The sequence below is a fragment of the Ranitomeya variabilis genome, chromosome 6 (genome assembly GCF_051348905.1).
Source record: "Ranitomeya variabilis isolate aRanVar5 chromosome 6, aRanVar5.hap1, whole genome shotgun sequence".
Taxonomy (NCBI): Eukaryota; Metazoa; Chordata; class Amphibia; order Anura; family Dendrobatidae; genus Ranitomeya; species Ranitomeya variabilis.
In genome coordinates, this window is record NC_135237.1 from 91,520,607 (window position 1) to 91,536,131 (window position 15,525).

Sequence of the window (15,525 nt, forward strand, 5' to 3'; positions counted from 1 at the left end):
GTAATGCAACTTTCATTTAGGAGTTAGGAACATAAATGAACTGTTTTTAACGGAACCTTGTCACTTAGGAATTAATGAATGCTTTCCTACAAAAGAGTCAGATGGACAGAATTTTGCCTGCCTGCAGTCACCGCTGGAGGGAGCTTATTACAACACATTTCCAGTCGTGCTCAAAAGTTTACATACCCCGGCAGAATTTTTGCTTTCTTGGCCTTTTTTCAGCGAATATGAATGATAACACTAAAACGTTTTCTCCACTCATGGTTAGTAGTTGGGTGAAACCCATTTATTGTCAAACTACTGTGTTTTTCTCTTTTTAAATCATAATGACCACCCAAAACATCCAAACGACCCTAATCAAAAGTTCACATACCCTGGTGATATTGAACTGATAACATGCACAGAAGTTGACACAAATGGGTTTGAATGGCTACTAAAAGGTAACATCCTCACGTGTGACCCGTTTGCTTGTAATCATTGTGTGTGCATAAAAGCGGAGTGAATTTCTAGGATCCAGACAGACTCTTGCATCTTTCATGCAGCCACTGACGTTTCTGGATTGTGAGTCATGGGCAATGCAAAAGAATGGTCAACGGATCTACAGGAAAAAGGTACTTGAACTATATAAAACAGAAAAAGGATACAAAAAGATATCCAAGGAATTGATCATGCGAGTAGGCACTGTTCAAACAGTGATTAACAAATGGAAAATCAGGGGTTCCGTAAAAACAAAACCATCAGCTGAAATCCTGGACTCTCTGAAAACTAGCGGTGTGGCTGTTTCAAGATGCACAATAAGGAGGCACTTGAAGAAAAATGGGCTGCATGTTTGAGTCGCCAGAAGAAAGCCATTACTGCACAAATGCCACAAAGTATCTTGCCTACAATACGCAAAATTGCACTGAGACAAGCCTCAAAACTTCTGGAACAAGGTAATTTGGAGGTATGTGACCAAAACTGAACTTTTTGGCCACAACCATAAACGTTACATTTGGAGAGAGGTCAACAAGGCCTATGACAAAAGGGACACCATTAATAATGTAAAGCACAGAGGTGGATCACTGAGGTTTTGGGGATGTGTGAGCTACAAAGGCACAGGAAACTTCGTCAAAGTTGAAGGAGAGATGAATGCAGCACGTTATCAGCAAATACTAGAGGCAAATTTGCACTCATCAGCCCAGAAGCTGCGCATGGGACGTACTTGGACCTTTCAACATGACAACGATCCAAAACACAAGACCAAGTCGACTTGTCATTGGATACAGAACAAAGTAAAGGTTTTGGAGTGGCCATCTCAGTCTCCTGACCTCAATATCATTGAGCCACTCTGGGGAGTTCTCATACATGCAGCTCAAGCTAGACAGCCCAGGAATTTACATGAACTGGAGCCTTTTTGCCAAGAACAGTGGGCACCTTTACCATCTGAGAAAATAAAGAACCTCATCCACAACTACCACAAAGGACTTCAAAAGCTGTCATTGACGTTAGAGGGGGCATTACACGGAATTAAGAAATGGGGTATGTGAACCTTTGATCAAGGGTCATTTGGATGGTTTGGGTTGTCATTATGATTTAAAAAGAGAAAATACAGTAGTTTGACAATAAATGGCTTCACCCAACCACTAACCATGAGCAGAGATAAAGTTTTGGTGTTATCATTAATATTCTCTGAAAAAAAGGCCAAGAAAGCAAAAATTCTGCCAGGGTATGTTAACTTTTGAGCACAACTGCATACAGCTCATATTGTATATAGTCAGCTCCATTGTTCCTTCAAGTGACAGCTGCAGGCATGCACAATATTGTAATTTTAACTACTGCATGAAAGGAAGGTTATCAGAAAAAAAAATTAAATCTGATCTCTGGTTGTAGTGGGTGAGAGGGAGACTTTCTGGGAGACAGATTTGATGTGTTTCTGTAGAGCGGAGTCACTAGTAGAGCCATGCATAGGCGTTCTGCCTTGTTACCAGCCTAACACAGTGACCTTCCCCTTCATCGGCCGCTTTATTACTGAGATCCATGTAAATTAAAGGCATTAATTCTTTTGAATAATAACACGATTCCCAGGAGAACTTTGAAGAAAAACAAGGAAGCGTTTGGCAGCAGAGATTGGTGTGGGCAGCCGGGAATAAATGAGCAACCTATTGATCCTAGAGAGGGTTTCCTGGCCTTGACGAGCCCTCAGGAAGTAATGTACAACGTGTTGTCTGGAACTTCAGTGACAACCAAAGGACATACTGCTGGAATAAGAGAGAAGTACACAGGGGCCCAGAGAGCAATGTATCAGACTAGCGATATGGAAATATTGGCAGTGACGTAAATAAAAGCAGAAGCCAAAAACGGCCACTACACAGTATACACAGCTGAGGTGTTATGGCACTGTACACTGTGTACTTTAAGTAAGCGCAAGACATGGTAGCAGCTAATTGGGGGGGGGGGGGGGGGGCGTTAGGCTTTCAATACAGACCGATATGAAATTGATGATGCTAAAGGAGAAGTAAGAAGGCCATATAGAGTGGACCAAGATCGAAACTCAGTGCACGGACTGACTGGAGGCTCAGCTGACAGAGTGTGAAAGCTACATAGAAATGCATGAAGCTGTCAGGGTCGGAACGGGTGACCGATCGGCCAGTCCATGCACTGCAATGCAATCTTAGTCCGATTTATAAAGCCGTCTGACTGCATCATTGGAGCAGGTCATCAATATCTTAGTCCTGGCTAACCCTTTAAGTTAAGGAGACGTTCACATTTGTGTTGTTACTTTTGTTTACCACACGAGACACACCGATCTAACAAGTTTGTCATGTCATACGACAGAGCTAGTTTTCCGTCAAGTGTTTAATAAAAAAAAAGCAGATGAACCTCATAAATCTACTCAGCCTTAGAGAATGTGCAAAGGACGTCTTTCCACATGATCTAATAACAGCTAAGTCCAAAGGTCATTGCTCTCTGCTGATTCTCCTGGATCTCTCTGCCGCATTTGACACTGTGGATCACCAGCTCCTTCTCACTATGCTCCGCTCCATAGGCCTCAAGGACACAGCCCTCTCCTGGTTCTCCTCCTACCTCTCTGACCGCTCCTTCACTGTATCCTTTGCCGGCTCTTCTTCCTCTCCTCGTCCCCTTACTATTGGGGTTCCGCAGGGCTCAGTCCTAGGCCCCCTCTTCTTCTCTATATACACGGCCCCTATTGGACAAACAATCAGCAGATTTGGGTTCCAGTATCATCTCTATGCGGATGACACCCAATTATACACTTCTTCCCCTGACATCACCCCTACCCTAATTCAAAATACCAAGGATTGTCTGTCTGCTGTCTCTAACATCATGTCCTCCCTCTACCTGAAACTAAATCACTCCAAAACGGAACATCTTGTGTTTCTCCCTTCTACTAACCTCACTCTACCCATCATCGAAATTACTCTGGAGGGTTCAACCATAACTCCCAAGCAGCATGCCCACTGTCCTGGGGTCATATTTGACACCGAACTTTCCTTTACTCCCTATATCCGATCACTCACTTGCTCTTGTCACCTGCATCTTAAAAACATCTCCAGAATCTGACCTTTTCTCACCTTTGAAACTGCTAAGACTCTTAGGCTAGGTTCACATTGCGTTCTTGGCGTCCGTTAGACGGACTACGTTACACCGCGGCATAACGCGGTGTAACGTAGTCCGTTAACGCCACCATTGAATGCAATGTCTGACGCCGCCATTGAATGCAATGTCTGACGCATCCCATTGTGGGCGTGCGCTAGCCATGTGCCGTCATTGAGTGATGGACCCTGAGACGCGGGCTGCAGCGTTTCCGGGTCCGTCACTGCTAACACAGATAGAGCATCTGCTAGCTCTATCTGCGCTAGCGTGATGTAACGTCGGCACTTGCGTTAACAGTAGCCCGTTAGCGTATGTGCTGAATGGGCTGCTGCTAACGCAGTGTGAACCTAGCCTTACTGTCGCTCTTATTCATTCTCGTCTGGACTACTGCAACTCTCTTCTGATCGGTCTCCCTCTTACCAAACTTTCCCCTCTCCAATCCATCTTGAATGCGACAGCCAGAGTCATATTTCTGTCCAGCCGCTTCACCGATGCCTCCATCTTGTGCCAGTCATTACACTGGTTACCCATTCGCTACAGGGTCCAGTATAAACTCATCTCTCTCACCCACAAAGCTCTCCACAGTTCTGCACCGCCTTATATCTCCTCTCTCATCTCTGTCTATCGCCCTACACATGCCCTCCGTTCTACAAATGACCTGAGACTAAAACCCCCCGTAATCTGAACCTCGCATCTCCATCTCCAAGACTTCTCTCGTGCTGCCCCAGCTCTCTGGAATGCACTTCCCCAGACGATCAGACTGATACCTAGCCTAGCGATTTGAAAACCCATCTCTTCAAACAAGCCTACCACATCAACTACTCAGTAAACTAACTTTGCCCTGTTCCCTCCTTCCAAATATTATTCTGAATCTGCACCCTACTATTCTGTCTCCACACCCTCCATGCACATGATAACTGCACTTGATACTTGACTATTGCACTTAAACACACGGGGTGATGACCGGATCATGCAGCTTTGTATGAAAATCCCTATTTATTATAATTGCAGACCTGAAATAACAAGCACTTTTCAACTATTGTGTCCCCCCATTTCCTTGTAGATTATAAGCTTCCGAGCAGGGACCTCCCCCCTAATGTCACTGTTTAAATTGTCTTAACTTGTACTGAATTTATTGTCTGTACATGTCCCCGCTAGTTGTAAAGTGCTGCGGAATATGTTGGTGCTATATAAATAAAAATTATTATTATTATGGGTGAATGTGAATCTGCTGCCGTTTTCAAGAGGAAGATGCTTCAGGAAACACTATCTTCTTTTTCCCCTTAAGCATCTTTTTTAGCATTTTTTGGCATTTCCTGAGCTTTTTTGAAAGTTTTTAACAACTGGCGTATTTTTTTGTGATTATCAAGTGGTGTTATATCTTTTTTTTTTTGTCACCACACAAATTACTTTACACTGTCCACTGTTGCGAGAAAAAACTACGCCATATTCCCTCCCTGTCCCTGCTTTACTAGTTTCTCAACGACTGATTATACATACCATCATACTTAGTCATTAAGATTGCATGCTGAAAACGTCAGAGCTGTCCTAGAATCATAGAATGTTAGAGTTGGAATGGACCTCCAGGGTCATCGTGTCAAACCCCTTGCTCAGTGCAGGATTCACTAAACCATCTCAGTAGATGTCTGTCCAGCCTCTGTTTGTAGACTTGCATTGAAGGAGAACTCACCACCTCTCGTGGCAGCCTGTTCCACTCATTGATCACCCTCACTGTCAAAAAAGTTTTTCTAATATCTAATCTGTATCTTCTCCATTTCAGTTTCATTCCATTGCTTCTTGTGTTTCCGTGTGCAAATGAGAATAAGTATGATCCCTGTACACGGACATCCCTTCAGATATTTGTAGACAGCTATTAAGTCTCCTCTTTTTTTTAAGCTAAACATTCCCAGACCCTTTAACCTTTCCTCATAGGACATAGTTTGCAGTCTGCTCACCATCCTGGTAGCTCTTCTCTGAACTAGCTCCAGTTTTTCAATGTATTTTTTAAAATGTGATGCCCAGAACTGGAAACAGCATTCCAGATGAGGTCTGACCAAGGAGCAGAAGAGGGGATAATTACGTTACGTGATCTAGACTTTATGCTTTTCTTAATATATCTCATAACTGTGTTTGCCTTTTTGCTCCGGCATCACTCTGTTTACTCATGTGCAGTCTGATCTTTTACTATACCCAAATCTTTTTGAAACGTGCTGTTGCTTAGTTCTATTCCTCCCATTCTGTAAATGTACCGTAATTTTAATTTTTCTTGCCCAGATGTAGAATCTTGCATGTCTCCCTAAAATAGCATAGTAGTTAGTCGCTGCCCATTGTTCAAGCTGATCTAGATCCTTCTGAATCCTTTCTCTGTCTTCTGTAGTGTTCGCTATCCCTCCTAGCCTTGCATCATCTACAAACTGTATTACTGTAGTGTACCTTCACTTCCCATATCTAGATCAAGGACAGAACCTTGTGGTACCCTACTTGAAACGCTCTTCCAATTGGATGTGCAACCATTTATTACCACTCATTGAGTATGATCACTAAGCCAGTTATGAATCCACCTAACCGTAGCCTTGTCAATCCCATACTTGATAATTTTTTCAAATAAGGATAGTATGAGAAACTTTACCGAAGACAAGATATACTATATCTACCTCATTTCCCTGATCCAATCAGTCTTTGATTCCATCAGAAGGAAATTAGATTAGTCTGGCATGACTTGTTTGCTACAAACCCATGCTTGCTCTGGTCAATTAAAAGGATTGTCCAGGACTCCGACAGTCATGTCTAATACTTGCGATAAGCTATCGATATCAGGTCACTGGAAGTATTAATCCCTGTATCCCACAAGGTTGTGGCATTCCCATATTTAGTAGGCACAGCTCTGTACATTGTATTGCTTGCACCTGGCATTATAGCTTTTTGCTGTTTTTTTCCTGTGAAAAGCACAGTATTTTACTTTCCCATAAAAGTGAATGAGATTTCTGAGATTGTTATTTTTTTTCTTGCAGATATGATGCAGTTCTGCAGCATTTAAATGAATGGTGGAAAAAAATGCATAAAAAAACACCACAGATTTTACACAGTGCGTTTTTGACAATACATCAGTATTTGCAGCAGATTTTTTTGCTGCAAATACTAAAACGTATTAGCCTTCATGCTGCGTTTTTGCCATGTTTTCTTGGACGTTTTTGTTGCGAAAAACACAGCAGTTTACTGTCCCAGAAAAGTGAATGAGATTTATGATATTGCTTGTTTTTTCCTTGCAGATATGAAGCAGTTTCAAGCCTACAGCATGTCAATTATTTCAATGCTTTTGCAGCGTTTTTATTGAATCGGGGGAAGAAAAAAAAACAGAAAAAACCCCACAGATTTTACAGAATGATTTTCTTGCCAACACATCAGTGTCTGCAGTAGATTTTATTTGCTACAAATACTGAACATGTGCACATGTCCTAAGAGAGACATAATGTGCTGGTAAATGAATAATAAATAACTGGGCGGCTAATGGTAGGCTCCTTTTAATATCAGGATGATATTGAGATTCAAAGTAAACACGCGAGCCTCCTCAGGCCGAATAGATCTGTTTAACAAAATATGTAGTGTGTATAGTGAAATCCGAGTACAATTCCACGTTAATGTAATAAAAAGTATTTGACAATCCACATAACCAGGAGCTATTGGGTAACATTATACAAATCTGAACATAATGTCACGGATATTACTAGCTTTAATTATACAACGTTGTATTTGGAACATAGTGAATCCAGTCATCCCACAGATGACAACATATAGATTACACCACTAGATAAACACATCCCATGGGCCATGCCTGATTACACCAGTAACCTCTGCCTCAAGTAAAATAACAGAAAACACAGGAAAGGTGACAGCAAAACATTATGTGCGGTGGAGCCGCTAGACCTGAGCGCCAACAATGACAGATTAGGGCCAAGATAAACATATATAATGGTCCCGTGTACACACAGAACATGCCCAGAAGGCTCCAATAGTCAGATGCAGGTTCCTTTTGACCTGAACTTGGTCAGTATACGACAAAGCATGCAAAAACTGACAGACTACACTGCATGCATGGCAAAAAGAGAAAGACTACACTATTCCCTACAGTTGAGACTACTTAAAAGAGTAAGCTACTTACTTACTGGCAGACCATATTTTTTGATGACCTCCTGATCCTCCTCTAAGGCCGGAGTCACACTAGCAAAGAATTCGGACGAGTGAATGCGGGACAAAAAAAAACGCATAGCACTCGGACCACTGTTAAACTATGGGGCAGCTCCCATCACCGTTTTTTTGTCAATGCAAGTATATGGGTGCGAGAAAAAGTCACACACCACACGGACCATCAGTGTGACTTGTGAGAAATACGCACCGGTGTCCTTTGAAAAGCCGGCAATTCATGTGCGGTGCACAGTAAAATCACACTGACAGGTTACAATAAAATAGATAGAATACAACTCTGCCAGTTCATTTTCCCATGCTCCAGAGTTCAGCGCAGGTCACGCTGTGAGGGAGCTCAGCATCAGTGACCGCACCGCTAGTCACTGATGCCGACGCCGGCAGCTTCTCATTTATTCATCAGTGGTTTACAGCTGGGGTGGTCGCATTAGCACCGCTCATGGTTGTAAACTGTATATCCCCTAGATATGGATTACGGCGTGGGACTGAACGCCGGACAGGTATGGGTATATTGTTGGTTTGTTATTTTTTCTTTACTACAGGACATCGAGGGTGTTGCATGGATTAGCAGAACAATAAAGATGGCTAACTGTTTAGTGTTTTATTTAATTAAAAGACTTTATTCTGGCTGTGTCTTTATTTATTGACACCTCTCCATTACTAAGCCGGCTTGAAGTCACCTTACAATGCAAAGGTGATATTAACCCCCATACTACCACATATGCCACCGCTACAGGGCATTGGGAAGAGAGGCTAAGTGCTGGGGCGGCTTTGAGCTGGTGTTTGTATCCGGGGGGGCCAATAACCATGATCCCTTCCTAGACTATGAATATCAGCCCGCAGCTGTCTGCATAGCTTTTTCTTTATATTAGTTATAGGGTGAACCCACGTCATTTTTTTTTGGGGGGGGGGCCCCTATTTTAATAGCCAGTAAAGGCTAAATATACAGCTGCGGGCTGATATTCATAGCCTGGGAAGATCCATGAGTATTGCTTCCTAAGCTATAAACATGGGCTTCCCAGTCACTGGCTTTCCCTCTCTGGCGCAGAAAATTGCGCAGGAGCCGATACCATTTTTTCCCCTGAAAACAATCTTTTATTAAATACATACATGTCCCCTAATTTGCACACACACTATACTAATTGAATTGGTCACACACATCTATATATCCAACTATTCTGCATGGATTTACTGTATGTAAACCATGTCTCCTTTCCGCTCCTGCATTGATTGTACAGAAGCCGACAAAATGAATTAACGGCTATTCTTCCATCTATCTCTGTTTGAAATATATATATATATGCACGTGTATGTCACCGAGATAGATATATATTAATATATATATACCGTATATACTCGAGTATAAGCCGAGATTTTCAGCCCACTTTTTTGGCTGAAAGTGCCCCTCTCGGCTTATACTCGAGTCGCTGTCCCAGGGGGTCGGCAGGGGAGGGGGAGCGGCGGCTGTCACATACTCACCTGCTCCTGGCGCGGTCCCTGCATGTCCGATGGGCTCCGGGCAGCTCTTCTTGTGTTCAGCGGTCACGTGGTACCGCTCATTAAAGTAATGAATGTAGCGGGTGAGACCCTTATGACACGGGATGTAGCGAGCGAGACCCTTATTCCAGTCATGTATCACTTATTGGGCTGCTTGGGACTGTTTTTTGATAATATCACTTATCAGCAAGGGATTATCACTAGAGGACTACAGATGCTTCTCACAAAACTAGAATCTCATCATAAAGTTAATTTATTTCAGTTCTTAAATACACAAAGTGAAACTCATTATGTAGAGTCATTACAAACAGAGGGATCTATTTCAAGTGTTTATTTCTGTTAATGTTGAGGATTATGGCTTACAGCCAATGAAGACCCAAAAGTCATTATCTCAGCAACAAATTAGAATAATTAACAAAAAACACCTGCAAAGGCTTCCTAAGCGTTTAACCCCTTAAGCTCCATGGTTGGTTTGCACGTTAATGACCGGGCCAATTTTTACAATTCTGACCACTGTCCTTTTATGAGGTTATAACTCTGGAACGCTTCAACGGATCCCAGTGATTCTGACATTGTTTTCTCGTGACAAATTGTACTTCATGATACTGGTAAAATTTCTTCGATATAACTTGAGTTTATTTGTGAAAAAAAACGAAATTTGGTGAAAATTTTGAAAATTTTTCAATTTTCCAACTTTGAATTTTTATGCCCTTAAATCACAGAGATATGTCACAAAAAATACTTAATAAGTAACATTTCCCACATGTCTACTTTACATCAGCACAATTTTGGAACCAAAATTTTTTTTTTGTTAGGGAGTTATAAGGGTTAAAAGTTGACCAGCAATTTCTCATTTTTACAACACCAATATTTTTTAGGGACCACATCACATTTGAAGTAATTTTGAGGGGTCTATATGATAGAAAATAACCAAGTGTGACACCATTCTAAAAACTGCACCCCTCAAGGTGCTCAAAACCACATTCAAGAAGTTTATTAACCCTTCAGGAGTTTTACAGGAATTTTTGGAATGTTTAAAAAAAAAAAAAATGAACATTTAACTTTTTTTCACAAAAAATTAACTTCAGTTCCAATTTGTTTTATTTTACCAAGGGTAACAGGAGAAAATGGACCCCAAAAGTTGTTGTACAATTTGTTCTGAGTACGCTGATACCCCATATGTGGGGGTAAACCACTGTTTGGGTGCATGGCAGAGCTCTGAAGGGAAGGAGAGCCATTTGACTTTTCAATGCAAAATTGACTGGAATTGAGATGGGACGCCATGTTGCGTTTGGAGAGCCCCTGATGTGCCTAAACATTGAAACCCCCCACAAGTGACAACATTTTGGAAAGAAGACTCCCTAAGGAACTTATCTAGATGTGGGTGAGCACTTTGACCCACCAAGTGCTTCACAGAAGTTTATAACGCAGAGCCGTAAAAATAAAAAATCATATTTTTTCACAAATATGATCTTTTCGCCCCCAATTTTTTATTTTCCCAAGGGTAAGAGAAGAAATTGGACCCCAAAAGTTGTTGTGCCATTTGTTCTGAGTACGCCGATACCCCATATGTGGGGGTAAACCACTGTTTGGGCGTATGGCAGAGCTCGGAAGGGAAGGAGCGCCATTTGGAATGCAGACTTAGATGGATTGGTCTGCAGGCGTCACGTTGCATTTGCTGAGCCCGATTCACCTAAACAGTAGAAATCCCCCACAAGTGACCCCATATTGGAAACTAGACCCCCCAAGGAACTTATCTAGATGTGTTGTGAGAACTTTGAACCCCCAAGTGTTTCACTACAGTTTATAACGCAGAGCCGTGAAAATAAAAAATCATTTTTTTTCCACAAAAATTATTTTTGGCCCCCTGTTTTGTATTTTCCCAAGGGTAACAGGAGAAATTGGACCCCAAAAACTGTTGTCCAGTTTGTCCTGAATACGCTGATACCCCATATGTGGGGGGAAACCACCGTTTGGGCGCATGGCAGAGCTCGGAAGGTAAGGAGCGCCATTTGAAATGCAGACTTAGATGGATTGGTCCGCAGGCGTCACGTTGCATTTGCCGAGCCCCTGATGCACCTAAACAGTAGAAATCCCCCACAAGTGACCCCATATAGGAAACTAGACCCCCCCAAGAAACTTATCTAGATGAGTTGTGAGAACTTTGAACCCCCAAGTGTTTCACTACAGTTTATAACGCAGAGTCGTGAAAATAAAAATTAATTTTTTCCCACAAAAATGTTTTTTTAGCCCCCCAAATTTTTATTTTCCCAAGGGTAACAAGAGAAATTGGACCCCAATTGTTGTTGTCCAATTTGTCCTGAGTACACTGATACCCCATATGTTGCACTGTTTTACTTTTTCAACGCAGAATTGGCTGGAATTGAGATCGGACGCCATGTCGCGTTTCGAGAGCCCTAATGTGTCTAAACAGTGGAAACCCCCAATTCTAACTGAAACCCTGTCCCATACACACCCCTAACCCTAATCCCAACCATAACCCTAACCACACCCCTAACCCTAATCCCAACCGTAAATGAAAACCAAACCCTAACTTTAGCCCCAACCCTAACCCTAACTTTAGCCCCAACCCTAACCCTAACTTTAGCCCCAACCCTAACCCTAACTTTAGCCCCAACCCTAACTTTAGCCCGAGCCCTAACCCTAGCCCTAACGGGAAAATGGAAATAAATACAATTTTATTAATTTTTTTATGTTTCCCTAACTAAGGGGGTGATGAAGGAGGGTTTGATTTACTTTAATAGCAGGTTTTTTAGCGGATTTTTATGATTGGCAGCTGTCACGCACTAAAAGACGCTTTTTATTGCAAAAAATATTTTTGCGTTACCACATTTTGAGACCTATAATTTTTCCATATTTTGGTCCACAGAGTCATGAGAGGTCTTGTTTTTTGCGGGACGAGTTGAGGTTCTTATTGGTACCATTTTTGGGCATGTGACATTTTTTGATCGCTTTTTATTCCGATTTTTGTGAGGCAGAATGACCAAAAGCCAGCTATTCATGAATTTCTTTTGGGGGGGGGGCGTTTATACCGTTCCACGTTTGGTAAAATGGATAAAGCAGTTTTATTCTTTGGGTCAGTACGATTACAGCGATACCTCATTTACATAATTTTTTTATGTTTTGGCGCTTTAATACGATAAAAACGATTTTATAGAAAAAATAATTATTTTTGCATCGCTTTATTCTGAGGACTATAACTTTTTTTTTATTTTTTTTGCTGATGATGCTGTATGGCGGCTCGTTTTTTTGCAGGACAAGATGACGTTTTCAGCGGTACCATGGTTATTTATATCCGTCTTTTTGATCGCGTGTTATTCCACTTTTTGTTCGGCAGTATGATAATAAAGCGTTATTTCACTTAAGGGGTTAACTAGTGGGACAGTTTTATAGGTCTGGTCGTTACGGACGCGGCGATACTAAATATGTGTACTTTTATTGTGTTTTTTTTTATTTAGATAAAGAAATGTATTTATGGGAACAATATATTTTTTTTTTTCTTTATTTAGGATTTTTTTTTTTTTTTTTTTTTCACACATTTAAAAACATTTTTTTTAACTTTTTTACTTTGTCCCAGGGGGGACATCACTGTATAGTGACAGATCGCTGATCTGACAGTTTGCAGAGCACTGTGTCAGATCAGCGATCACACAGGCACAGCAGGGAGGCTTCCCGGCACCTGCTCTGAGCAGGCACTTGGTAAGCCACCTCCCTGCAGGACCCGGAAGTAGCCCCGCGGCCATTTTGGATCCGGGGACTGCAGGGAGGAGACGTTCGGTACAAGGTGAGCACATCGCCTTGTATCGATCAGCTCAGGGAAGCACGCAGGGAGCCCCCTCCCTGCGCGATGATGCTTCCCTGTACCGCCGGAACACTGCGATCATGTTTGATCGCAGTGTGCCGGGGGTTAATGTGCCGAGGGCTGCGATAGTCAGCTGACACCCGGCCGCAATCGGCCGCGCTCCCTCCGTGAGCGCGGCCGATCGCATATGATGTACTATCCCGTCACTGGGAATTAAGTCCCAGGTCACCTTGACGGGATAGTACGTCATATGGGATTAAGGGGTTAAAAAGGTCCTTTGGTCTTTTTCAGTAGGCTCCACAATCATGGGGAAGACTGATGAGTTGACAGATGTCCAGAAGGCTGTCACTGACACACTCCACAAGGAGGGTAAGCCACAAAAGGTCATTGCTAAAGAAGCTGGCTGTTATTATATATAAAAGTCATTATCTCAGTAAATTAGAATACTTTATAACACCAGCTTGAAAAATTATTTTAAAATCTGAAATGTTGGCCTACTGAAATGTATGTTCAGTAAATGAACTCAATACTTGGTCGGGGCTCATTCTGCATCAATTACTGCATCAATGTGGTGTGGTATGGAGGCGATCAGCCTGTGGCACTGCTGAGGTGTTATGGAAGCCCAGGTTGCTTGGATAGCATCCTTCAGCTTGTCTGCATTGTTGGGTCTGGAGTCTCATCTTCCTCTTGACAAAACCCCATAGATTCTCTATGGGGTTAAGGTCAGGCGTGTTTGCTGGCCAATCAAGCACAGTGATACTGTTGTTTTTAAACCAGATATTGGTACTTTTGGCAGTGTGGACAGGTGCCAAGTCCTGCTAGAGAATGAAATTTCCATCTCCAAAAAGCTTGTCGGCAGAAGGAAGCATGAAGTGTTCTAAAATTTCCTGGTAGACGGCTGCGCTGATTTTGGTCTTGACAATACACAGTGGACCTACACCAGCAGATGGCATTGGCTCCCCAAACCATCACTGATTGTGGAAACTTCACACTAGACCTTGCAAATCAAGGTCCCAGAGTCTGGAGGAAGAGTGGAGAGGCACACAATCCAAGCTGCTTAAGGTCTAGTGTGAAGTTTCCACAATCTGTGATGGTTTGGGGAGCCATGTCATCTGCTGGTGTAGATCCACTGTGTTTTATCAAGACCAAAGTCAGTGCAGCCGTCTACCAGGAAATGTCTGGTTTAAAAACAACAGTGTCACCTGGGGACGGTGAGCGGCAGGCGACCTGGCTGGATTTCGTTCCATTGTGTAAGCAGACAAATTATATTCTTACTGCAATCCCTGAAATTGGCAAACTGACCTGGCGGCTCCCCAGCTTTGAGGAGCAACTGCTAGTACTTCGGGATGGAGACAACATCTTCTGTGACATTCCGAGGTTTCTTTCTTCCCCCATATTAATATTCTGTTCTTGACTCAGGAAATGTAACCGAGGCTCCTGGTAATTTTCTTATATTTAGGCTGGGGAGCGCCAGATCGGCACAATTGCTTATTCATGTTCTGTTTGGTGTGCACACATTCCTTCAGCTCCTATGGAGATAAAAGGAACAAACTACAAGTCAGAAACTTATGCAACTTTTGTTTGTTTCTTACCTATTGTTTCAGTACAGAAGCTACATGCTGTAGAGAAATACGAATATAACATGGGCATTTGTACAACTTGCATGTCTCTATACAAAAGCTCTATTGTTGGATCCATCTTTCCTTACATGGTATATAAATTACCGAATCCGACCAGCATGCATTCTTTAACTGAAAAATTCCCTTTTAATGGTTGACTTGTTCTTAGAAAAATCAAAAAACAAACCAAAAAAAGACATACAAAAATCTCAGAATAAATAAAAGCAAATAACACAATCCAAAAGCGATCACTGATAGTTACATTCAGTTACAGTAATCTGGCTCCGCTTTCTTGTGTATCGGGACGTGAGCGGGGCAGGTGACGTTACGTCCTCATACATCTCTGTAGACGTCACCCACCATACTCCTTCTGAGCGGATGTGAACTAAGCTGGATTACACACATAACCTGGACGAGGTTCTGTACTGTTTATTGGCGCCCTCATCCCTACCTCATGTAGTATTTTGTCATATAGTATATCAATATGAAACGGGGCTTAACTTTAGGTACAACACAATGCCTTCGTAGTAGCCCAACACAAAGCCTATGGGGTTTTCCTAGTTTAGATATTTTTGGTATATCTTGTGGACATCTCAGAAACGTCTAATCTCCAAAATGGTGATAGGTGTAGGTCCCATATCCAGTAATGAAAGAAGTGGGCCCAAATGATTGACTAGGTTATTATGACTCCTATAAAAGTGAATAGACAAAGCCACACAAGTATGGCCACCTTTCCATTAATTCTACATCTGGAAGCGGCTATAGCAACATTAGGATGGATGGGAATCGGGA

At 42.2% G+C, this 15,525-nt stretch overlaps 1 protein-coding gene across 1 annotated transcript in view; it reads right to left on the reverse strand.

Annotated features, from left to right (window-relative positions):
* OSBPL3 (oxysterol binding protein like 3) overlaps positions 1-15,525 on the reverse strand; it is a 172,776-nt gene that overhangs the window by 68,812 nt on the left and 88,439 nt on the right. Inside the window, exon 3 of the mRNA XM_077268789.1 lies at positions 14,417-14,643. Within this exon, the coding sequence (XP_077124904.1) occupies positions 14,417-14,509 (93 nt within the window). The 5' untranslated portion in view covers positions 14,510-14,643. The remainder of the gene's footprint in view (positions 1-14,416; positions 14,644-15,525) is intronic.